Below are 26389 nucleotides of genomic sequence, written 5' to 3'. Positions count from 1 at the left end.
TGGGGATGTTAATAGTAGAATTCAAGTTGGTTGGTTGAAGTGGAGGAATGCTTCGGGCCTTTTGTGTGATAGAAAAGTAACGCTAAGACTGAAAGGAAAATTTTATAAGATGGTGGTGAGACCTGCAATGCTCTATGGCGTTGAATGTTGGCCTTTAAAAGAGAAGCATAATAATAAGTTAAGTGTTGCCGGGATGAGAATGATTAGGTGGATGAGTGGCTTTACACTTAGAGACAAAATGCGGAATGAATATATTCGTGATAGGGTTGGTGTAGCTCCTGTGACAGACAAAATTAGAGAAAGTCGTCTTAGATGGTTTGGTCATATTAAACGTCGACCATTAGATGATCCGATTAGGAGAGTAGATGTTTTAAATTCGACTTGTGTTAAGAAAGGCAGAGGTAGACCTAGGAAGACTTGGGCTTATTGTATTAAAAATGATCTTAATTTACTAGAACTAAATGAAAATATGACACTAAATAGGACGCAATGGAGAAAAAGGATTCATGTAGCCGACCCCACGTAGTGGGATTAAGGCTTTGTTGTTGTTGTTGTTGTTGTTGAACGTTGACGACAGCTTGTCCAATATTGAAGTGTTTTTCGAGGATTCAAATCACGGGGAATACAATGAGGTCAAAGCAAACTTCTTTATCTTATGACCAATAATATGCAAGTCATTTGTCGGACAATGGGCATGAAGACTGTTACGGTACTCATTCAATAATGCAATAAGGCTTCCTTCATGGCCGAGATTTCAACAGTCAACCATATTGAGCAAAACATTTTGAATAACATAATGTCTAAACCTGTAATTGGGTCTGGAACTACAATTTTGTGTGACCACCTAAAATATTCAACAAATTAGTATGACCAAAGGGGCAAGGCTTCTTATTATTTACAAGTGGACATTATTTTATACTTGAGACTATCCTAATGCTCAACAAGGGCAATTGACGAGCCAAAATATTGAACTGGCATGAACAGCAGAAAATCTTGGGCATGATTGGCTCTACAAGACGACAAGATAGCTTGATAATGAAGAGTGAGTTTAGATGCATCTAAATTTTTACCACCTCGGGAAAGTATGTGTATTCCAAAAAAAAGATTTTAGTTTTGGGATTAGTGGAAGGTGAATTTATATGGCGTGAGAAGTGAAAGTAAGGCAAGCTTGAGGCCATATAATGTTATTTTAAAAGAGGCATTAGTATGAATATTGCTCATTTGATGGAAGATGTGATTTTGGAGTGCCTTAAAGTGCATCGAGGATGGGACATAGTCAAAAGCATGTACATCATTGTGCAAAGAGTGAAGACCATCCTGGGCCTACCGACGCAAGCTCAGCGTAATAAGAGCTCATCGTAAGGACCTTTGAGCAACTCAAGAAGATCCGTCAAAGCAAGAGCCTTACTTACCCAGATGTGCCAGAGCTCATACAAAATGATTGATCGCCAAAAATAAGACCACCAAGAATTTTGAATTAGTCTAGATTCACCAAAGCATTGAGGATCCTCAATTGGCTAAAAGATTTTGGTCTTTGAGACATTGAGGTAGACACCATATTCAGGGCCAATCGTCTAAATATTTTAAGGCTTTCACTACCTTCGTAGTGTCTTTGATGAAAGTGCCAGTGTCTAATGGCCATGAAGTCGGTCACACTTAACTTAAGCCAGCCAATGACTGGGTAGAGAGGGTCACTTGCCAGACATATATTGAGGAGAGTTGGCGATCATGTTTCATGCAAATATTTGTTGTTTCACCATAGGTGAACTAGAGCCTGCATAAAATTGAGGGACAACAGTCCCTGACCTCTTTAAACATTTTTGACCTATTCACGATAGTCCATGCATTTATGAAACCAAAGCCATTGTGAATATATTTTGGGTTGCTTTCCATGGACAAGTTGATGCACTGTCTGATAGATAGTCTCAACACTCACAGGAATTCCAACACCAAACTCGTAGGATTATAATTTGTATGACTGCCGGATCTTCCTTGTCTAGCGAATTCTTTCTTTTATGTGATTTCAATATTCTTGAGAGAATCATTTCTTGACGCTTACCTCAAGCTTGAATCCGAAGGAGCTATAACTCCCAAATTCCATCCTAAAATTTACAGCATTTTGAACTTTGTCTTCATGATTTTGTACGGTTTAAACCTTTCTTTTGCTTTAGGTTCAATTAAATAGAAACATGAAATTCAAAAAAGAAATCACCATCATCGGCTAGTATTAAATTAATATTATATTAGCTTTCTTTCATGTCATTCTCTCTCCCTCCCTCCTTCCCTCTCTCTCTCATGTGGTGTTGAAATGCATACTCTATAAATTTAGCATCTTGAATTGTAGTGGGATTGACTTAAAACTAAATAATAAACTCATGATTTTCTTAGCACATGTGATTTAATCGCCAATTATTGACTTTTTTTCTAGCTATCTTTAATAATCCGACTTTTTTTATGTTTAAAGAATGAATGGAGAATATTAGAATTTTGTATTGGTATATTTATTTAAATATTTAAAAGGAAAAGGCCCGACTTTAATTAACTTGTGTGGTTCTGAAAATTGAACTAGAGTGGGCAGTTAAATCAGACAAACCTCGAAGTGGCCCTCAAATTAGTTTTGTCCAATTAAAAAATTAGGATAAACTCATGAAAATTGGGAGCGATTGAACCAATATGGTTTGAATTTGCAATAGATTGGGTGGAATGTAATATTTTTTGAATTATTTTATGTATATGCATTTATTTTAGGATGCATATGAGAGATACATATCATCACTTTTTTATCATCAAGAATGAAAATGCGACATCATTTAAATAGTTTTAATAAGAATACGGCATTTAAATAGTTTTAATAAGATATAAATCTTCATGATCGAACTTTGAGCCTTTCCTTCCATCAATACACTTTTGGTTTGGTTTTAAAAAATTTTATTTCAAGAATGTTGTTTGGTTTATGCTTCAATATGAATTTGTGGCATATGATTTTAATATCTTGTATTTAAAATTTTACCTAATCCCCTTACCCCATTAGTGAAGTAGCTTTTATTTGACCTGGTAGTGTACTACTTAAATCGGTGGTGGTTGTTACTGTGAGCAGAGGCAACTCAGCCAACTTGTGCAAACCATCCGCAACTAAAGATTATTTTTGCTACATCAAAATTTTAATGAATCAACTGTTGTCCTTTTTCTTAAATTGGGTTGCAGACTAGTGTTTATGCAGTGTCAAATTTCCAAATTTTCATTGCTATCCTTGAAGAACTGCACTTTTGGTCTTTTAATTGTTGTTGAGGCAAAATCTCTCAAGGTACAATAAAGGCTATGAGCGAGGAAGAGAATCTTAAGAGTATGCAATTTGGTATATATATGAAAAAGGCAAGACATAGATGAATGAAAAAGCTATCTCAGTGATTCATTTATTTGATAGATGAGGACTTGAGGGAAACGACCATGGCAGAAATGTGACTAAAATTAATGTTTTTTAACATGAACAATTTCTTCTTCAACAAGCTTTTTATCAAAAGCAATTGTATTTTCTTCACTTACAGAAAGACACTTATTAATCACATCTTAATGTAAGTGTTGATGGATCCATTGTCAACCTAGAACTTTGGGACATTGGATGTATTTTGATGGATTCTTAAACTTTTGATTTTTATCTCCTTTTTCTGGTTGGTTCTTAGGCCAGGAAGGTTAAATAAGAGTGTTACAAAGCAGCTGATATTTTTCTTCCTGCATTAGCGGGTCTTTTCTTGGATTACTTGGAGCGCTTATTTTTTTGGCTCATAGGCTGAGGGAAGAAGTTATGGAAGAGAAGAAAATTCTGGAACCAGTGAAGAAAATATATAAATGAAATATAAGGAGTGCAAATTTCTAAGAAATCTACGGAAACAACTGAAACAATAATAAAAACTTGCTTTGAGGAAACTGATGATGAACATGATTGTATAAACATAAATCATGGCGAACTTTTGATATTTTGATTGCCAAGAAGGTAAGAATTCACTTTAGATGAACAAACAGGGAGATAAGAGGTTATCTATAAATTGGACTGATGAATGCTTCGAAGGAGCAAATATCAGGTATGTTATCCCCAATATCATCGATCTGCACCTATTTGCAACTAGCTCGTTCTCAGGTAATATTTTTACACTTCTAAGAGGGTAAGAGGCGGAGAAAGAAAGCATGAAGAAACTTTATGGTTAAAAAAAGGGAGGATGCTACCTGAATTATAACCTAAACCTATTATTTTTTTATTAAAAAAATTATTCTACTAAAATTAAAATAATGATTAGCATATACAAAATGATGGATAACATATTACCATTAATAATTAGAACAAATAAATAATAAATTCATTAAATAAAACAACCAATTATAAGTGTACCAATTCACCAATTCTGAAACAAACCATCGATAACTAAAAGCGAACATTTTCACTGCATCGCTTTTAAATTTTCTATTCTATGTTGCGGCCTTAGAAAGCACTCCTGAAGTTTGCCTACATCTACGACTTATTAAGAATTTTAACTTTTTACTTGAATTTACACAATTATACTCAAAATAGTGACATATTTGCTGTATATATCGAATCATAATCAAGCAAGCTTAATATTTATTTTTTTCTTGCAGAGGAGAAGATGGAGTTCCTATTTCAAGCTATACTGGTGCTTTGGATCCCATCATCACGGCAGACGCATCAGCCATGCAGTCCTCGTTCCCACACCACCACCACAACAGGTTACTGCTCCTCCACCGGAAATCACCAGCCACCCACCATCCCTTGTCAGGCCATTCATCGCACCCCCTTCTTCTCCTGTTTCTTTCCTGCAGTCTGGACCTCCATCCGCCACTCTATCACCAGCTGGTGGAATAACTCTCTCTGCTCTTTCTGCTGACATCTACTCCCCTGGTGGCCGTCCTTCTATCTTTGCCATTGGACCCTATGCCAATGAAACTCAGTTAGTCTCACCTCCAGTTTTCTCAACTTTCACCACAGAACCATCTACCGCACCCTTCACTCCACCCCCTGAATCCGTTCAATTTACCACTCCCTCTTCTCCCGAAGTTCCATTCGCAAAACTTTTGACCTCAGTTTATTCCAACTCCAAGAAAAACGTTTCACAAGAGCTCAATTCTTACCATCTTATATCGCCGAGCACCCTTCCTTCAGGCACTTCATCTCCTTTTCCTGATCGCGAGTTCCATTCTTCCCGAACGGGTTCGTTTCCCAAACACATGGACAGAACAGATTTCCATGAGCTGGTTACCCGCCGTGCCTCTAGGAACAGCCACTCTCTTTTTAATGGACAGAACACAACGCTCAACCCAACTATGGATACAACCAGTAATGGCCAGGGAAATGAGCCTGCTTTGGCTCATAGAGTGTCGTTTGAGCTAACTGCGGAAGAGGTGACACGATGTCTGGACAGAAAACCAATTCTCTCTTCTGAAGCTGCATTGGAATTTCCAGTTCCTGTGAGCAAAACCTCAGTTGGTAGGGAGCAGGACGAAGCTGATGGCATTCATGATGACATTTCCTTTGTTGGGACCTCCAATGACTCCCCGAGCTCTGCTCTGTTAGCCGTTAAAGAATTCAAATTCAGCAATTCGGAGAGAGTGGAATCAGACTGGTGGGCAAATGAGAAAAAATTCGGGATGGAAAATACTACTAAGAATAACTGGGCATTTTTTCCCTTGATCCAGCCTGGGATGAGCTGATCAGTACTTTTTGTCATATGACCTTGAAAGCACGAGTTTTTCAGCATTTATATCTCGGGGTTGCTTTCTGTTTTTATTCTGGTTCATTGCTAAAATTTTGGGGGGCATGCGATATTAGAGGGAATTTCCAGGTCCAAGTGAGAACAATGTGATGAAGTTGATTGCTGTGTTGTATATATATATTTTTAACCATTTTAGAAGCAACTGAAATGTTTTGTACATTATACTGCTGTGGATTTATGCATCCCCTGCAGCATATTTTTCTCCAAAGGTTAAACTGGTATTTTGCTGTATATGCTTTCTATTCTAGTGCCCTGCAATAAGTATGTATGCATCTCTCTCTCTCTCTCAAAGCCACGAATATGTTTTTTGGCCGGACTTACCGTTCTTCTCTCTTTAATTTCTTCATCTGTAGGAGGCAGTGATCGGACATGTTGCTTATGCCCTGACGGTTGAATTTTGAATTATTTTTTTTAAGACGTTGAATTCGAGTAATTTATTTTGTTGATCATGGTTTAAAGTTTCAAAAAATGCTAGAGGCGTTCTTCATCAACCTTTTTTTAATTGCGAACTTTACATATCTAAAGTTATAACATATCGTGTTTAAAAATCTATTTATAAAGCGATGTATTTTAGTTTTAAAAAATGTCGATGCTAGTGATATTTCTTGTGATATGAAAGATTATAGTTTTATGTACGTAAATATGAGAGTTTTGGTGCTAGATTTGTGAATATATGAAAACTGTGTCGCATGTATGTCATTGTCCTTTTTTTTGTGTGGCCTGAGGCCATCCTTTAGTTGACTGTCTACCTCATCCTTTCCACCCAACTATTGTACGATATGTCCTGGAGGCGCCTATGGATGGCCAGCTTCTGAAAAATTATGTATGAAAAATAACTAATTTTTTTTGGGAATTGGAATGCCTACACGTTAATACGGTCCGGACCGGTCACAGCGTGATTCACAACAATTTTGGTCGCATTCGAATCATTGTCTTGACGTACACTTAATAACTTTTCCTAAAGAAGTTGGAAAATCTCAATGGATGTAAAATTGAAAGCTTGAAAAACTATGATGAACCCAAAAAGACTATAAATGTAATAAAAGAAAATAATAATAATAATAAATAATAAAAATGTACTGGTGGTTGGAAGAGTCAACCCTCAAGAAATCATAACAGTTACCCGATTCAACGAACGAGCGAACGAGAGATACCGGGAGAGAGAAAAAGAGGAGAAGCTATTGTGCCCTAGTCGAAAAAGAAAGAAGTCGCAGGAAGAAGTGTGTGACCAGTGTGTAATGTCCGGTCGTGTGAAGGAGAAAATGAATGACAAGAATTTGCGGCATTGTGTCAAGACCAAAGGCAAAGGAGGCAGAGGGAGGCGACGACATCAAAGGCTTACTTTGACCAAGGAACGACCGAGGAGGAAACTACATCTTCTTATGTTGGCATAGTGCGAAGGAGAATTGTCAAAGTTTTGAGAAAAATAGGTTGAATTCTGAATAGGCTGATTCATTTTCCCCTTGCTTTCATTCTATTAAATAATAATCTTACAACCTATTTTAGATAAAGAAGATTATGTAAAATCTATTTTAAGTAACTTAATAATGCATATTCATAATCTAAATATTCCGCTAAAAAAGAAATATATCAGAATAAAGGCATTGAAAATAATTTAAATAAGGAAGCTTCTAATTATAGAAAACTCCTAATTTAGTTGCCTTATTTTCGCCCTTCTTGATTGACACCCTCCCTCAAATTGATGTTGATTGATCAAGAAACATCAATTTGCCAACAAAAAACTGATAAAACTGACAGGAACAACAATCTTCGAATCGTAAGTGCCGAAGCCGAAAGTGTCAAAAATGAGAATGTTGAAGCTTTAGAGACAACTCCTGAACCATAATATGATTTGAGAAAAGAAAAACAAGAAATCTTTTATCATTGTCGTCCAGAAATTTGAATCATAGCCACAAGAAGGATCTGCTTCCAGTTACACGATCCAAATGCTACCGATCATATCCCACAAATAGGATCCTGTTACACGATCCAAATGTTATCGATCATAGCCTACAAGTAAGATCTACGTCCTGATCCAAATGCTACCAATCATATCCCACAAATAGAATCTAGTTACACGATCTTGATCCTATTGATCATAACATACAAGTAGGATTCGCGTCCTGATCAAAACGCTACCGATCATAACCCACAAATAGGATCCAATTATATGATCCAGATGTTATCGATCATATTCTACAAGTAGGATCTACCTCATGATCCAAATGTTACTGATCATAGCCCACAAGTACGATTCAAGTCTTGTTATACTATCCAAATGCTATTGATTTTTCCTATCATGATAAGGACGATTTGTTCCTTGATCTTCAAGCCAAAAGTGCTGATGTCAAAGTCGTGAGTGTCGAAGATACTACATAAGCAGCGATGACTAGCGAAGAAGATCTGAATCAGACAAATGATGATACAAACATAACAACCCTTTTCAACTCAAGAATCTTTATACTCCACAATCTTTATACTAAGAATCTTTATACTCCACAATGAATGGATTTTGCACTTTAGAATAAGTTCTATCTCTTGGCGAGCAAACCTACGACATCTATTTGTCTGTTGAGCAAGTCTGATATTCTTCAAGACATAATTCTTCTTTTCCACATTGTTCTTCACGAGAAGAGTAGCAAACATTTCATAAAGATCCATAATTCTTGTGAAACGCACGATTCCAGAAATCGCAGAAGCTAACCACCGAAGCCATAAAGGTGCAACCTGAAGTTTGAGGGCATAAACAACATCTATGACTGTGACGACCTTTTTGCGAGCATGTTCGGTGTAGGTCACCGTGTCGCGGATGACGTTCTCAAGGAAGATCTTGAGCACCCCTCGCGTCTCCTCGTTGATCAGAGCACCAATGCGCTTCATGCCACCGCGGCGAGCGAGGCGACAGATCGTTGGCTTGGTGATGCCCTGGATATTGTCTTGGAGAAATTTACGGTGGCGTTTGGCTCCACCCTTTCCCAAGCCCATACTTTCCTTGCCTCGGCCCGACATTGTTTCCTAGATTTGACGAATTGAAGTTATTTTTCTTTCACTGAATGGTAGGAGGCAGATGAACCAATTGAAGATGAAGCAGACGAAGTAGAGGGAGCGAGCACAATTGAAGAAGCTGACAAAGAAATTAATTGAGCGAACAACTGAGGCATACGAGTAAGCAAAGCAGTGGAAGCAGGGGAAACAGTCCAGGAGACCGAACAGTTTTGGTCGAGCGAGCCAAATGAGCAGGAGAACAGTCCAGACGAAGCCGCCGAAGCATTCAAGCCGTGCAGATGAACCAGACAGGGTTTTAGACAAATCAGAGCGATAATTAAGGCAAATAAATAATTCATCCTTTCCTGTCCGGTAAGAAGGCCGGTGGAAAGGGAGCCTTGACGGTCCTCCAAAGATTTACTCCAACAATTATCGGTGGTTAGGGCAAAAATTTGACTCTGATACCATGCCAAAGTTTTGAGAAAAATATACTGAATTTTGAATAGACTCGATGTCTTTTCCCTTTGCTTTCATTCCATTAAATAATAATCTAACAATCTATTTTAGGTACAAAAGATTACGTATAATCTATTTTAAGTAACTTAATATAATCTATTTTAACTATTTTAAGTAACTTAATAATGCATATTCTTAATCTAAATATTCAGCTAAAAGGGAAAAAAATCAGAATAACGACATTGGAAATAATTTAAATAAGGAAGCTCTTAATTTAGCTGTCTGATTTTCATCCTTCTTGATTGACAAGAAGAAGCTGAAGAAGAGGAGTAAGAAAAAGATCTTTTACTCTATCGAGTGGAGAAGGAGAGTCGGTGATCACGTCTTGTTTTGGATGGCACAGAGACCGAAGTAGAACAAGAAGGGAAAAGCTCCCTGCTGCTGAATTCACGTGAGTTAGGGCAGGCCGAAACCTTTATAACATATATGAGATTTTATACAGGTTATTTAAGAAATGTTAATATAAATTTTACTTGAATAAGAAATTGAAGAATTGATAAATTATTGGGATTTGAGAATGGGGTGAATCAAGACATTTAAAGAAGGATGAGCTAAAGATTTATAAGTTATATGTGTTAATTATGTAAATTTGGCTTAATTAAAGGTGTTGTTAGTTGCATATCAATATATTCCATGAATTAATTTTACTAATTTTAATTTATCAAACAGTTGAATTAAAGAACTATAAAGAGGACAAAATGTTGGGGAGAAGTATTGTGACGTGATAGGTATTTCAAAGGTCTCTTATAGCTAAAGTGAGTGATTATTTTTTTATGCATTAAATTAATATTTAATTAAATGAATAATTACAATAAATGATTTAGAACCAGTACTTCATTCATGGATTTCATTTTGAAAGTATGAAATAGTATATAGAATGGAAAAAAAAAATAACATACTAATGAATGTACATTTTAAATGGTTTTAACTTTTAAATTCATATGAAATGAAAGATAATGGTTTTAGTCATACAAGATTACTCCCAGATGGTACTGACCGGAGATGCAATGTACTTGTGCTTGCTAAAGGAAATGGTAAATGTGTGACTTTTGGTGCAAATTGAGGGTACATTCGGGTACATTTTTAAGGGTGTCTTCAGATACATTTTTTGGATACTTTGTGATGACTATTAAAAAGGTTAAATTAGTAAATCCTTAAAGTGAAATGGGAATGGATAAATTTAAAGTTTTAATGAAATGAACTTCATTTTCTTTTAGCATTAACGCATAGCATAATATAAAAATTTAATGCATATTAGATTATAAATACTCACTAAGTTATATTTATGGTTGTAATTAATGTCTTCTTTCAAGAGAAGAAATGTTTTAGGTTAATATCTCGTAGGAGAGATTTGATTTATATGAGAAAGACTGCAACAGATAGATACTAGTTATGATATGTTCGTAGTTTTTGTTTATTGTTTCCTTCATTTGTTATTCAATACTAGTTTGAGATGTGGTTTTCAGATTATGTTCATATGTCAGAATATTTAATTTTTATTGAACGCGTGGATTAGTGGCACTTTTATATATGAAAGTTTCTGAAACATTTTGTGGAAAGTAAAATGAAATATTAATATTGTTGGACCACAATTCCAATCTTAGTTAATTTTAAACACCGGGTCGGGTTGTGACAAAAATGGTACCATAGCAATTATGTTTGATCATGATCTAAAAAAGCCATTATGATGCTTACTTTAATTCATAAATAATATTAATAAGGAATTAAATTATATCTAATTATAATCTCTTTTATGTTATTTTAGAAATATGAAAAATCAGGAGGAATAAGTTAAAGATGATATTGTAGAAGTTGATGTACCCCCACATATTACTATGAATACAAATAAATTTACAGAGATGATGATTGCAATAACGCAATTGATTAAAAACTCTCAGACTAAAGCCAATTTTAGGGGAGGAGGCCAGATGGATAATTACATGAAATTGTTTCAAGAGGCGGTTCAATGGATGCCGAAAACTAGTTGCTGAGAGTAGAGAAAAATCCTAGATGGATTTTCTTGTCCTCTAGAGAGGATAGTTACACTGACTACATTTGCATTAGAGGTAGAAAGTAGAGAGATGATGACCTGGACAACTGCAGATAAAATTTTGGGGTAGAGCCAACTACATGATTTAATAGGGCGAGTTTGTGAGCTCCTTTAGAGATTGGTTCATACAACTGTTTGCTAGGAGACATATGCATGACAAGTTTATTTGCTTAGTACACGACGATCTCTCAATAATGAAGTACGAGGCATAACTCACCATGCTTTCTATATATGCACCTCAATTGATTCCTAATGTTGAGGAGAAGTGTCACCAATTTTTGTATAGGCTCAGGGTTGTGATTAGACAACCATTGATTCCTCTTGGAATCAATGATTTCTCTGTTCTTATGGAGAGAGCTAATAGGATTGAGCTGGATCTAGAGGCTACTCAGAGGAGGAGGGATATTCATGTGAGAAGAATTTCAAAGGGATCCAAGTTTCCTCAGAGCTCTCAGAGTAGACAAATCCTTTCAGTTAGTTAGTACAAATGCTAACAAGGCTAGATCCAATAGTTTTTAAACTTAGTTTAAGGCAATAAAAAGTGAAAAATGTGGAAGGTCTCATGAGTGGGAGTCTATCTGAATTAAATACCTGATTTTGGTGCCATCAACCAGAACATATGACAAAGAATTACCCTAAATTGGGTCAGAGAGCTCTAGTAGATTCGAGAGACACTGCTGCACCACTTCAGAGGAGCTATGGTAGGCCGATGTCAGCTAAATTTTTAGAAGTAGTACCAAATGTAGGTCAAATTCATCAGAATGTTCAACCTAGAGTTTATGCTCTTTCGCGACAATAAGCTAAGGACTCCTCTGATGTTATTAGATGCATGCTTTACTTTTAACATTTTCAATCTATTGCATTTTAAGCATCATAGAATTCATGTCACATTGTACATAAAACAAGGAAGAATTTAAATATTAATAAGCTAGCTAAACATTTAATGCGATGATTTTAATGATATCTATCATATATCTTCAGAGTAGATCAATGAGAGTATTATTTAATTCGGGAGCATCAAACTCATTTATAATTGATGAACTGACTAAAGTGATGCGATTGAATATCCTTTTGATGCTTTTGACGCTGTCAATTAGAATATCTAACGACACTAATCTGGAAGTCGATCAATCATGTGAAGTGAAGCTTATGATTGGTGGAAAGGATTTTTATGCCCAACTTATTGTGTAACCCTTGGTGAAATTTGATGTGATTTTAAGCATTGATTGAATGTCTAAAAACTTTGTCACTATTGATCGCAATAAGAAGTCTCTCAAAATAAATTTACCTGAGGAGGTAGAAGCTAACTTTTTAGGTGATAGAAGACTAGCATCTATGTTAATTACTTGCATGAAAGCTTTTAAGGAAGTATAGTCTTTGACTCATGGAAGTCAAGGTTTTCTTGCTTGAGCAACAAATACTTCTAAGGAAGTATAGTCTTTGGGTGATATTTCAGTGGTACGAGAATATCGAGAGGTGTTACTTGATGATTTACCAGGACCACCACTAGTACAAGAGATTGATTTCAGTATTAAGCTCTTATCAAGTTCTGAACTTGCATCCAAGACACCCTATAGAATGACAGTTAAGAAGTTACAAGAGTTGAAAAGCCAGCTGCAGAAGTTACTAGATAAGAGGTTTATCAAACATAACACCTCATCTTGGGGAGCTCTAGTGTTATTTGTGAGGAAGAAGGGTGAGAGCTTCAAGATTTATATGACTAAAGAGAATTGAATAAACCCACATTTTAAAAATAAATATATTGCTGAAGATTTATTTTATAAATTGGAAGGGGCCTCTATATTTTGACTTAACACAAAAAATATTCAACATATATTAATGATTTAGGTGACAAATCAATATATATATATATATATAGTGAATTTAATCGTGATTTTACTATATATATATATAATTATTAGATTTGTGAATCTATAAAAATGAAGTGATCATTTTGTTTTTTTGTTTGAAAATTGGGCCCCTTTTTTTCACCCCTAAAAAAAAAAATTGTCCCCTTAAGAGTTTCACCAAAACGGCTTGAACCGATGGCCCGCGCAACCGAGTCCTAAATCTCGACAATCCGTTGACGCTATTTTAATTTTGTATTTACAATTTTAGGGCACGCAGCTATTCCCTCCCCCTTGCTTACTATTTACGTTTCCGATTTCTTGATATCATTTTGTTTTTATTTATGTTTCTTAAATTCATAAATTCTCCTTGTTACTTCCCTCGTTCAATCGGGCTTCTTCGAGAAACCAAACCGACGTGGACCTCTATTCCTTCCTCATCCAACCCTGTAAATACACGAGACGCTCTGAAACCCTAATCCATATTATTTATATTCAAAGCAGATCTGATTCCGCTCCCCTGCCGGCGAGAGCAACGGTTTTTGTCCATCAGCGGCAATCCTGGCCGACCGCCTCTCATGGCAAACGGCAAATCTTCAAATCCGGAGAACCAAGCCCTCCGCTCCGGAGTGCGCTCCGGACTCAAACGCGAATTGGCCTTTGCCCTCCAGTCTCAGGCCAGCCTACCTGATTCTCTCAGTCGGACGCCCGGGGGGCCTGCGGCGGCGTTCCCCGCCGCTTCGCGGTCTCGCGGCGCCAAGAGGTCCAGGAAATCCAATGCTTCTGAGGAGAATCGAACGATTTGCGGGCCGGATGCGGCGGTGTCTATCGGAGTCGGTAACATTCCATCAGGAGGAGTCGCTGCTGAGGTTGCAATCGTTAATACGATAAAAGAAGGATCTCAGAATGGTGCGATGGATGCTCCAACTTCGTCAGAGAATATACAAGGATTGGATAAGGATGGTCTCAGTTTGAATGCTTTAGTCTTCGATGACAGCAATGAAGGGTTGGAAGATGAGGTCCCGCTAGAGAAGCCGGTTGTAATGTATAAAAGGTCTGTTATAAAGAGTAAGTTGGACAACTTCGCGAAAACTCCGCTACCTCCATCGCCATTTCCTTCCTTACAGCCTGTATCAGTGGCCCCTGAATCGCTCTTTGAGAGCGATAAAGATAAGGCGAGCGGTTGTCACCTGGAAAATGGACCGGCGATGGAGCATCCAATTGTGTCAAAGCGCCGCAGTGACTACAAAATTGATAATGGAGGGGCAGAGAAGCGAACAAGGCGATTCACCAGGTCGGCCTTAAAGCTAAATCCTGTTACCAAAACTCCTATAGCCATTGAGCAGGAACAGAATCATGTGGAAGTAATGCCTTCTTCAGCAACTTCTCTTACAGTCGAGCAGGAAGAGAACCCTGTGGAAGTAATGCCTTTTTCAGCAACATCTCTTACTGTCAAGCAGGAAGAGAATTTGGTGGAAATCCCTATCATTCTTGATGAACATGGCGGATTAGAATTTGAGAATGGACATCTGGATGGGTCATTGAAAACTGAAATTGAAGGTCCTGTGGCAGTAACAATAGCTTCAGGAAGTGGTGAAAATCTTTACTTGAATGAAATGGATGATGCGAGTCAATTGGAGAAACCTTCCCGTAGATTTATGAAGTCTGTGTTAAAGGGTGCAATTGAAACACCTGCAAATGCAGAGGGGTTTACATCTACCAGTTGTGATTCTGTTGGATCAGAGGAATTAAAAGGGGATACGTATACTCTTAGTGAGAGTCTAAGTATGACTCCAAAGTGTAAGATGGAACTGAAAATGTCAAAGAAGATTACTTTGACAAAGCTTCCATCTAATGTCAGAGATTTGTTAGGCACTGGCTTGCTTGAAGGATTGCCTGTGAAGTACATTTCTTGCATTGGTAAGGTATGCTGGTATCTTTTTGTTAGATTTATAAATTTTTTTTTTGCGTTTTGCATTGAAATACACATCTATTTAGGTTAGTGTAGTATTTTAACTTGACTGGAGTTTTTGTTGTTGTTGAGTTTTTACAGAATTTTGGGCTTCAGGGTGTCATAAGGGGAAATCGCATATTGTGCTCTTGTCCCTCATGCCAAGGAACAAACGTAAGTGCTTTGTTAATTTGACTTCTCTGTTCGTTTTGTTTTCATGCTTTTTAGTGGCAAAACATTGCCCACCATTGTTGTTGGAATTTTAGGCTGTTTCAGCATATCAGTTTGAGGTTCATGCTGGTAGTACCAAAAAACATCCATCAGATTTTATCTTTTTGGAAAATGGCAAGAGTCTTCGGGATGTGTTGAAATCTTGCATTGGTGCGCCTCTGGACATGTTGGAAGTTGTAATCCAGAATGCAATTGGTCCCTCACCTCCAAAGAATCTTCATGTCTGCAAGAAGTGCAAAGGTGAGAATAAGCATGGCTTCTAGTGCTATTCTCTCTCTTTTTTTTTGATGCTCCATGGGATAGTAATTTTTTGTTCAGGTGTTTATATTTCAATTGTTTTCAGAAGCTTTTGATACTGCACGCACTGGAAATTTTGCTTTATTATGCGATTCGTGTCTTGAAATTAGCCCTCGTCCGGCAACTCCAACCACATCAAATGGGATGACCAACTCTTCCAAGTAGGTTTATTCCATGAGTTGAAAACTAGAATTCTATTATACATCTATTTTAGCATATATATGTCAGTCATGTGTGGGTTGTGTGATTAACTATTTCGTATGATTTTCTTTATTGGACTATGTTTCTATTTATATTATAAGTTCTTTTGAAGGTTGGTACTTGTATTATGCTTATTCACTGTTCTAGTTTTCCTAGGAAAGTTTGTGTACCTACTGCATCTGATGGCAAGCCTAAGAGCATATCTTTGCAGAAAAGACCAAGCTACGGAAAACTAACAAGAAAGTTAGTATCTTTATTTTTTATTATTATCTAGTATTATTAGTATTCAGTCTCCACAAGCTACTGTTTTTCTTGCTTTTTTTTTCAACTAATAGTATCTGGTTGTTACTTATTTTACAAGGGATTTGGGACTACACAAGTTGGTCTTTATGGATGACATCTTGCCTCAGGGAACTGAAGTAGGATACTATGTTCGTGGAAAGGTGGTACTTTTCAGATGATTTAAGTTGTAGCTTTATGGCATTCTATACTGCATATTAAATTGTTGAAAATGCTTTTTCTTTCTGTTGACAGAAGTTGCTTAATGGTTATATAAAAGATTCAGGAATATTCTGTTGCTGTTGCAACAATGTGGTAAGTAGTATATTTAATTTATTTGGCGTAATATTCTAGTAGTTTAGGTTTGTGCTTTAAGTTTTTTATTGAAGACGCGGGAAATCACAAAGCCTGCTCCAAATGGTTGAGATCTGGTCTGGTTTTTGGCTACAATGCTAAGTTCTGTCGTTTCATTTATGAATAGGTCAGTCCTTCACAATTTGAAGCTCATGCTGGCCAAGCATCAAGACGCAAGCCGTGAGTTAACGTTTGATTATCATTTGCAAAATATGATTATTCTTTTGAATTTTTGAATCATTTTAAACAATTCTTATGCTTTGTCTTTTTGTAGTTATAATTATATATATACTTCAAATGGAGTCTCGCTTCATGAGCTATCAGTTTCCTTATCAAAAGGCCGTAAATTGTCACCCACGGAAAACGATGATCTTTGTGGCATTTGCGCAGATGGCGGAGATCTTCTACTCTGTGATCGGTGCCCCAGAGCTTTTCATAAAGGTATGCCTTTTGCTTTTTATAAAAGCATCAGATTATCTCATGATGAAATCATGCATCTTCTCCTCCACTTTTATTCAATAAATATCCATTAAATTTTGATTCTGTGATTGTAATTGCGACAAAGCTTCATGTATACTGAGTATGGAAGTTGCAATTTCCAACTAGATATAAAGATTTAACTCGAGGGCAATGCTGAAGTTTTGATTCCTATTTTGTAGTTTATTGAACATCTAATTCACTAATTTCACCAAATATTTTTATATAATTGATGATGTTAAAAAAAAACTTGAATTTGGAGGTTTACATTGGAGTCTAAAGGCATCCGTGCGAGTAGATCTAAAACTAAATACATGGAATGTAATTTTTGTAGTAATAGCTCTAGTGTCAGCGTTGTAATTATAGGTGTTCAAATCATTAAAAGTTGTGATTGGTTTAGATATCTTGGGTCTAATTTTCAAAGTGATGGTGATATAGATGGGGATGTTATTAGTAGAATTCAAGTTGGTTGGTTGAAGTGGAGGAATGCATCGGGCCTATTGTGTGATAGAAAAGTACAGTTTAAACTGAAAGGAAAATTTTTTAAGATGGTGGTGAGATCTGCAATGCTGTATGGCGTAGAGTGTTGTTGAGATGAGAATGCTTAGGTGGATGATTGGTATGACACTTAAAAATAAAATGCGAAATGAATATATTTGTGATAGGGTTGGTGTAGCTCAAGTGGAAGATAAGATTAGAGAGTCGTCTCAGATGGTTTGGTCACATTTAATGTCAACCATCTGATGATCCTATTAGAAGAATAGATGTTTTAAACTCCACTTATGTTAAGAAAGTGAGTGGTAGACCTAAAAAGACTTAGGCATTTTGTATAGAGAATGATCTTATTCTGTTAGAATTAAATGAAAATATGATACACAATAGGACGCAATAGAGAAAAAAGATTCATGTAGCCGACCCCACTTAGTGGGATAAAGGCTTGTTGCTGTTGTTGGTAAACCCAACCTTCCTTCCATTTGCAAGTCTAATAAATGTAATTAATTTTTTGGACGCCATGAAATTTTTAGATTTGTGAAGTGTTTATTTTGTCACGAATATTTAAGAATAAAGAGATCTTGATTATTTTAATTATAAGGAATCAAATTTATCACTCCAAAAATGAAATTTTATTTGTTTCAATGTTATGCTGAAGTTAATGAAGCTAAATAGGACGCAATGGAGAAAAAGGATTCATGTAGCCAACCCCAATGTAGCCACCACATAGTGGGATTAAGGCTTTTTTGTTGTTGTTGTTGTTGTTGTTGTTATGCTGAAGTTGATGAAGCTATGTATGGTGGAGTATTGTCCAACCTTAGATGTATTTGCAGACTAATGAAGGAGTTCCCAATTGCATATGCTGACATCAAACATTAATACTAAGTTTGTATACTTTTGTTTTGGTTATGGTAAATGAGAAATCTATAGTTGTTGGCAACTCAAAATGTTTTTCTATGAATTATTTATAAATTATAATTTTTATTGGTCTTAACAAATTTTTTTTGAATTTTAAGTTATACTCAGGTAGTTGAGTCAAACATGCTCGAGTATGTTGAATATGAATTCTAATTTGCATTTCATTCTTGTGAGTTTCAAGCCGCGTTTTGTATTATGTAATTTTAAACAAGGTTCGGACAATAAAGAAAATATGTTTAACTAAATAATTTTGGAAGAAATGAGAATATGAATGTGAATGCTTGGTAAAACTAGAAAAAAAGTGAGAGATGATATTCAAAAGAAGGGTGATTAATATAATTTCTAAAGATAAAATCGTGATAATATTCTCAGGTGGATTTAACTTTTGCAATAGAGGTTGATGATGTAAAGCAATGCCGATAGATAAAATAAATGTTGAAGAATTAAGAGGAAAAATCAGTAGATAAAAGGTGATGGCTTGTTATTGTGCCTTATAATTTTGACACTGCTCACAATATTTATTGAAATGCCTTTTTTTATAAAGCCAACCTCAGTATTGGGATGATCCTAATGATTATGATGATGATGATGGTTTGCATCCCGTGAAAATGTTAACAGCTTATGTGATTGTCTTTATGATCTCTCTAATTTTGGTGACAAAATTTAATACTTTGTCAATTTCATTGTATTTAAGAATATTTTTATCCGCTCATTTAAGCCTGACTTGTTTGTAGAATGTGTGGGTTTGTCAAGCATTCCAAATGGGGATTGGTACTGTCAGTATTGTGAAAATTTGCATCAAAAAGAGAAGCATCTGGCACATAATGACAATGCCATTGCTGCTGGAAGGGTTGCTGGAGTTGATCCCATAGAACAAATCATGACGCGGTGCATTCGTATCGTCACTACACCAGAGAATGACGCTGGTGCATGTGCATTGTGCAGGTTAATACTTGGTCATGTTTTAACCATATTTTACTTTTTTTCATTTTAAATTGTTGTAATTTCTGTATTGAATTTTGTTTAGGGCTTTATTCATTATATTGGTCTCTCTATTGACACATATCTTGATGAGTAAATAATGCATGCTCATTATCTCGGCAATAGAAAATGATTTTGTTGTATGTGACTTGCGAGGGTTAGCACTTATACAAGTGTTAACTAAATTTGATAGCGTAGTACTTTTTTTCATTGCGTAGTTGCTGAATTTTTATTTCATTGGCATGTTTCTTGCTTTGGTAGGCATGATGCATTAATCCTATGTGAAAATATTGAATATTATAGGTTTCTTTTAATCCGATTGATTTTTAATTTTTCTGTTGCTGTAAGCTACAATGAATTTCTTTCTGATGATTTTACACTGTTCTAGACAGCATGCTTTCAGCAGAACTGGATTTGATCGGTATACAGTTATTATTTGTGACCAGGTATGCTGCCCTTTATCTTTTACTTTTATGTAAGACCTTATTTAGCTTAGATGTCATTTTCCCCACCATTGGCATATCCTCCTAATGGTTTGATGAATTTTCTGCAGTGCGAAACTGAGTATCATGTCGGTTGTCTAAGGGATAATAACATGGCTGATCTTAAGGTGACCTCCTCAAATCTTTTTACTTGACCTCGTGCCATGTTAGTACAAACCTGATCGGCTAAAATTCCACGTTGGTAACAGGAGTTACCTGAAGGTGAGTGGTTCTGTTGCCCAGATTGCAGTAGGATTCATTCTACTTTGCATGAGTTGCTTCGTCAAGAACCACAAGTGCTTGAAGACTTGGATGCAGACATCATAAAGAAGAAGCTTGATGAAAAAGGTCTAAGTAGTGATTCTGCTGCCGATGTAAGATGGAAACTTCTAAGTGGAAAACATGATCCGGAATGCAGTAAACACTTATTATCTCAGACAGTATCTCTATTCCATGTAAGTGTTAGATAGTTATGGTCTGAATTTTGCTACTGTAGTTTTCCATTGCCTGAATTACTTTACATTTCGTAAGGCAAATATTATTTGTGATGCAGTATTTCTGCTTGTATGGATGAGCAGCATAACTGCTTTACTGATCACATTAGGTTTTTCTAAAGTTGCTCAACGTGATGCAGTATGATCTTGAAAATAACCTATAAAGGGTATAGAGATGATGTAAAAGATGCATGGTGGAAAAATAACAATATAAACAAACCCCAAATTTAATTAATGAGATTGTATTTCCCAGAAGAGTTTCAGGCCTTACGCCTGACCATGGATAAAATTCCAGAATAGATGAAGAAGATTTCCAAAATGAGAAGTTTAACTATCTCACATAAAGTTTTCATATTTTTGGATAAAAGAAATAATAAAGAGCTAACAGGTTTCTAGCTAATTAATAAACTACTAACAAAAATACTAGAATTACCTTTTATAGAGTTAGCTAACTAAAATGCTAATAGTTTGCTTGCAATTTGTTTAAAAAGTAATTTTATTGACTAGAATTACCCTATTCAAACAATGAACTTTAAAAGATAGAAACTAACTCTAATAAAATACTTTTTTATAATATATATCTATGTTATATGCCTTGGCTAAAAGAAACTGCACTCGGAAGAGTGATATTGATAATACCCTCAAAATGAACATCATACCAAATCATCTATGCGTTATTGAATGATGGATGGTTCTTCTAATGAACTAAAACGTACTATGATAGTGAAGGAACAATATCAAGCTCATCTAGGAATAGTCTATGGAATCAATGCTCAAATTGTAACACAATGCCAAATGCCCTTAAAGAAATCAGTAAGATTTCTTTAAAATTTCTGAAGTGGAAGAAGATAGATGGCTTGTAGAAGGATGTGGGTTGCTTATGGAGTTCTACAATGATTTATGAATGATTTGTGGAGTCTGGTTGTCATTTTTATCTTTATCCTTTTTTTCTTTCCTTTTTGTTCGTTGATTTTTCTCTTTTTATTTGGTTTGCTTCTTGGGGGTGTGGGGGGTTGTAATGTTGGCTAAGGGCAGATTTAAATTTTGATGATTTGTTGCCAGTTTGTTATAGAAAATTAATGAGATTGTGAGCAGGGTTATTTTAGTGGAGATTGTGAGTTTTATGGATGTTTGTGCTGTAAGAGAGCGGGTACAATCAAATATGGCAGGGAAGAAGTGATTTTGGTGGGTTTGTTATTCTATAAATAATGAATTTAGTGGAGATTGTGAGCAGGGTTATTTTAGTGGAGATTGTGAGTTTTATGGATGTTTGTGCTGTAAGAGAGCGGGTACAATCAAATATGGCAGGAAAGAAGTGATTTTGGTGGGTTTGTTATTCTATAAATAATGAATTTATTCTTAGTGCATTTTGACTCTGCTATTGCATGAACAATAGCTTTATTGCTAAGGACAAAACTGCTATAGTTTTTGGAAAATAGCTGAAAAAGATTTTCAGGTTAATTTTGAAGCGACCTTGCATGTAAAATTGTACAAATTTGTAGCTTTGATAATCTTTTGATGCAAGACGGCCTTGAAGATAAACTAGAAATGGTAATGGATAATATGGAAAGTTATAGAAGATTAATAGTAGTAATAAGATTAAAATCTTTGTGTTTAAACATGGAGTTTGTCTCTCCTCGTAAGAGTTGAATGTCTCAAATAAGATTAATGTTCAAAGCTTTAATAAATGAGAAAGCATCTTCGCATCCAATAGAAATTTTATGAATGCCAAATTAATTTCTTATACTCATGGATAGAAAAAAGAACACAAACTATTAATAAAATACTAGCAAATTGTTAATATTTTACTAACAAATTAAATGACATTTATTGGAATGTCTATTAAAAAGAAAACCTGTAAGATATAAATAACTCCTTTATTTACATGGTAAACTGATCGAAGACATCAAATTTTAATATTTTCCTGCTTAGAGAATGATTTCATCCTCGATAGCATAGACTTTATGCATATACTTACTTTTCTCATTTAAGCTCTATAGTTCTATTTGACTTCTATTTCTTCTCTTTCTTCTCTACTTAAACCCTTCAACTCATCTGAACTCTATCATTCTTGTTCTTCTCTCTGCCTTTTTCTCTTACCTTTTCATATTCAGACTTCCTGATAGACCACCCATTCTTATGCTTCCTTAACCTTTTCCTTGAAACCATTGTGCTTGGAGATTGAATATATATACATATGGACATATCATATTTTGGGAAAATATCACAATGTTACGTTTATATGGATTTCATGTTGAGGTAGACAACAACTGCTATAACGATAAGAATAACTGATCTGTTAGAGAGGTTATTGGCTTGATGGCTTTGGTGATGACTAATTGGGAAGCTGAATCACTTTTTAGACTTCTTCATAAACAAAAGAGTCAACGAGGGGAAAAAGGAATTGTAGGATACCAATAAATAGCAAAAACTTGCTATGTATAAATATATTTATAAAATGACCTAATTTTTCCATTTACACCTATGATTACTATACTAAAAAGATGGCAGTTATCCATTTGCTTCATAGGGCCTCACCAATCTTACCATTGGATTGATCCTTTGGGTCGTCAACTTGATTTCCATCCGTGGGTATCATTTGGATTGTTGATGCGGCAAGGCTAGAAATTTTTTACAGCATATGAGTTTTCGTTATGTTTTGTTGCTTGGTGGCCCTCGCCATGCAACTAACCATTATTGTTTCAACACTTAAATTTTATCTTTTATAAGATTCAAGTTTCATTATAGCATTGTAAATTTTATCTCTTATAAGATTCAAGTCTCATTATAGCATTGTAATGCAAGTTCTTGTGATGAGAATTTGTCCGCGTTAACAAATCTTGACAATAATTTTTGGATTCCTTCCATGCGCATCTATGGCGAGGAGAATATTTGATGGGATCTATCCCTTCTGCTTTTTTATTGAGAACCTTATCACAATCTCATTTGTTTAGGTGGCTGATTTGTGTTTCTCTTTCTTTTCTTGGAAATGCTGCTTCTTTGAAATTTGGCCTTGATGCTGTGGGCTCTTGTGCTATGTTTTTTTTTCCTAAGCGCAATAATTTTTTGGATAGTGAGTTTTTCTGTTTCAATTAGGATGTATATTGGAAATATATATGTATTTAGGACATTTTAGTTCTTTGATTGCTATCGTTGTCAATCTCAAGCTGGGTTGACTTAGATTGAGTGTTGATATTGGGTTAATACCCAACCGTTGAACTCACATCAAAAGTAATGAAATGAATAAAAATTTGAAGTTTATTAGTGCCAAGGCGTTGCCTAGAAGTTATATACCACAACTTGATTGCAAAGAGAAGCTAAGATTTGTGAGTTTGTCACCCTTAAGTATTATGCCTCAACATAAATTGATTTTGGGGAGTAATAAGCAAAATTGGCTATTGTCGTGTATTGCAAACAATTGAAAGAAGTTTACTGTTACCGGATTGTTCCTCTATCCCTTCCAAGCTGAACTGGCCAACCTCATGTTCTCAAACTGTGGGTTGTAAGATTCGTATAAGGTAACTGTTGTTCCCTTTGGTTTAACTGCTTGGATGAGAACGTCCTTGCCAAACCTTTTCCTTTAATAGCTACAACCTAAAAATAAAACCAATGAATTCTTCCCCAAACTTAGTGTTGCAAATGAACTGAATCAAGTCGAGCATGAATTTGTTCAAACTTCAGCTTGTTTCTTAAAATTATGCTTGAGCTTGGCCCGAGTTCAGTTCTAGTTTATGTGATTGCATTTAATCTCTGTTCATTTAAAATCATGGTTGTTTGATCTTCGTTTGAACTCAACTTGAGTTTGATTTATATTATGATTATCAAGCTATTGTTATGCAGCTTATTCGGAAAAATAAATAAGCCTTATTAAGCCAATTAGCAAGCCATGCTATCAAATCTCTTGTTAGCAAATTAAACAGGTCATATTCATTCTATTGTTGAGCGTAGCTTGTTAGCTAACCAAGTTAGTCTTGTGGAGCCCATTAATGACTATTGAGTTTTTTGTTAGCTACTCAATAGAACCTAATCGAACTTATTCATGAGCAGATTGTGGGCTTTTAAAAGTAAGATTTTACTTGAATTACTACTTAATGAACAACTAAAACTATTATGTCAATGACTATAAACATGTAACTTGTGTTTATGAACAAAATTGATTTGATAGAAAATAGAATGGGACACCCATTTTTTTTGGGAGCATCACATATTATTTCATAAGATTTAAACAATATGCTAACCAAGGTTACTTTCATACCAAAATAAATCTCTAATGCATATTTTTTTCTTAAGCATCATCTCATAACTTAATTTTTTGCAATGCCTTATTTATTTTATCATTAGGTATTATCCAACTGAAGGTTAAATAATTTAACTAACTAAATATTCAAGAATTAGGCCTCTAACCCTCTTTAATTCATCATCTTTTTTTTAGAAGAACTCCTTTGGAAAATTAACCCTTGTTTTTTCTCTTGCATAGGCTTTATATGATAGTTTCATGATCGCAAGTGAATCAAGCTCCAAGCTGTTCAATTTTGCTAATTTAGCAGTCAAGTATTTATAAAATTTTTCGAGTTTGTTTGATTAACTAATTAAATAATTATGAACAACCCATGAGTACCTTTTTGAGTTTATTGGCTCATTTGCAACTTTCCTTAGAACAAGAAACTCCTAAATAAAACTATAATATGAAAATTATAAAACTACCCTACATAAGAAGACATGAATAATTTCTTAGAAAGGAGAAAATTATGCTTGTAAACATTAATTTCAGGAAAGGTTAATAATTTGAATATGGTTGTAATAGTACCAGATAAAAAGTTGAAAGATAAAATAACTGAGTAGAGTTAGTGATAATCAATGTGGACATTAAGAATGTTGTTTATATTTATACTCTAGTTTTTTTAGAAGGCTTTTAAAAAAATAATTTGTGAAAGAGAGGGAAGAATTGAGAAGAAAATATATTCATTGGAAGTGGATTAAATTTTCACAGAGTTTCCAATAGAATAGGGTATGAGTGGATTCATGATGGTTATGGAATAATAAACTGACATGCATTGGGAGAACCAATAAAGTTCTAGTTAGATGTGCTATGGGGGGATTTAGGGTGGATATGAAATCGTAGATAAAAATTCAATAAAAGGAAACCATACTTGATTTTGTTATAGCATATGATCTTACAAAATTACACACTTTAAAAGAGAAGAATAAATACTTGGTTATAAAAATAGAGCCATCAAATTTCCAAAAAAATTAATTTCTTAGGAGTGAAACATCATCTTATAAAGATGGTCAGATGATTCAAGGAGATAGTTTGAGCAGACAAGATATAATTATAGTTATGGACATTTATACAAGGAGTATAAAAAATTAAGAGAAATGGTTTCTCTAGGATAAGATAGTGGAATTTAAAATGTGAAAATTATTAATCTTTAAATTTAAACTTCTAAGGTAATCAAATTTTATTTGCTTAGTTTAGCTAAACTTAATATTTAAAATGATGGTTAGTTTCATTAAGAAGATTGTTGTAAAAATTTTAGAATGCTCTAGAGTTAACCTTTAAATTGATGAGAATACTTTGTGGTTAAAAGAGAAGATATAAAATATTATTAATAAAAAATGATATGTTTCTAAGGAGTGACAAAAATTAAATATTATTGATGTTGTAATGATTATTAGAAAATTTAAAGTCATATAAAGAGCGCATGACGTGATGGATGGGTAGGACCGTGGACCAGTTCAGCCCAAGTTGAGGGAGGGCCGGTTGGTTATCTGGGTTGTCGCCAAATTAGAGCGAGGCCAACTCCTAATGGTAATAGGTCTATTTAAGTGTTTCTTTGTTGTTTAAGGTTTAGTTTTGATTAATTTGAGTTTTTAAAATTGTCGGCTTGACTTTTCTCTTTCTAAATCTGTATGCAAGTGTTCAGAGTGGCGCTCCGGTTGTATCTTATTTCTGAGGTGGTGTGTATCTCCTTCTACCTTTCCCCTGCTCTCTCCTGCATTGATTCCCTTCACCCATGCCACTGCCCCCTTGCTTTAGCCCCACTCCCCGACCCC

General features: G+C 35.1%; 2 protein-coding genes and 1 pseudogene across 2 annotated transcripts in view; 2 read left to right on the top strand and 1 right to left on the bottom strand.

The window, feature by feature from the left end:
* Positions 1 to 6088, top strand: part of LOC110030441 (pollen-specific leucine-rich repeat extensin-like protein 2) — a 29044-nt gene extending 22956 nt beyond the window's left edge. The window contains exon 2 of the mRNA XM_020733154.1: positions 4630 to 6088. Coding sequence (XP_020588813.1) covers positions 4630 to 5718 — 1089 coding nt within the window. The 3' untranslated portion in view covers positions 5719 to 6088. The remainder of the gene's footprint in view (positions 1 to 4629) is intronic.
* Positions 6089 to 8479: 2391 nt separating this feature from the next.
* Positions 8480 to 8789, bottom strand: LOC110030437 (annotated as a pseudogene).
* A 2760-nt stretch (positions 8790 to 11549) lies between these two features.
* The window catches only part of LOC110030435, a 34451-nt gene continuing 19611 nt past the window's right edge, over positions 11550 to 26389 (top strand). The window contains exons 1-14 of the mRNA XM_020733148.1: positions 11550 to 11787; positions 13683 to 15103; positions 15232 to 15303; positions 15396 to 15600; positions 15704 to 15818; positions 16015 to 16101; positions 16220 to 16301; positions 16393 to 16452; positions 16619 to 16671; positions 16766 to 16932; positions 19113 to 19323; positions 19748 to 19805; positions 19913 to 19969; positions 20051 to 20296. Of these exons, the coding sequence (XP_020588807.1) occupies positions 11550 to 11787; positions 13683 to 15103; positions 15232 to 15303; positions 15396 to 15600; positions 15704 to 15818; positions 16015 to 16101; positions 16220 to 16301; positions 16393 to 16452; positions 16619 to 16671; positions 16766 to 16932; positions 19113 to 19323; positions 19748 to 19805; positions 19913 to 19969; positions 20051 to 20296 (3072 nt within the window). The remainder of the gene's footprint in view (positions 11788 to 13682; positions 15104 to 15231; positions 15304 to 15395; positions 15601 to 15703; positions 15819 to 16014; positions 16102 to 16219; positions 16302 to 16392; positions 16453 to 16618; positions 16672 to 16765; positions 16933 to 19112; positions 19324 to 19747; positions 19806 to 19912; positions 19970 to 20050; positions 20297 to 26389) is intronic.

This window comes from Phalaenopsis equestris, unplaced genomic scaffold (assembly GCF_001263595.1).
Source record: "Phalaenopsis equestris unplaced genomic scaffold, ASM126359v1 Scaffold000717, whole genome shotgun sequence".
In the NCBI taxonomy this organism is placed as follows: domain Eukaryota; kingdom Viridiplantae; phylum Streptophyta; class Magnoliopsida; order Asparagales; family Orchidaceae; genus Phalaenopsis; species Phalaenopsis equestris.
This window is presented reverse-complemented; position numbering and strand designations above follow the sequence as displayed.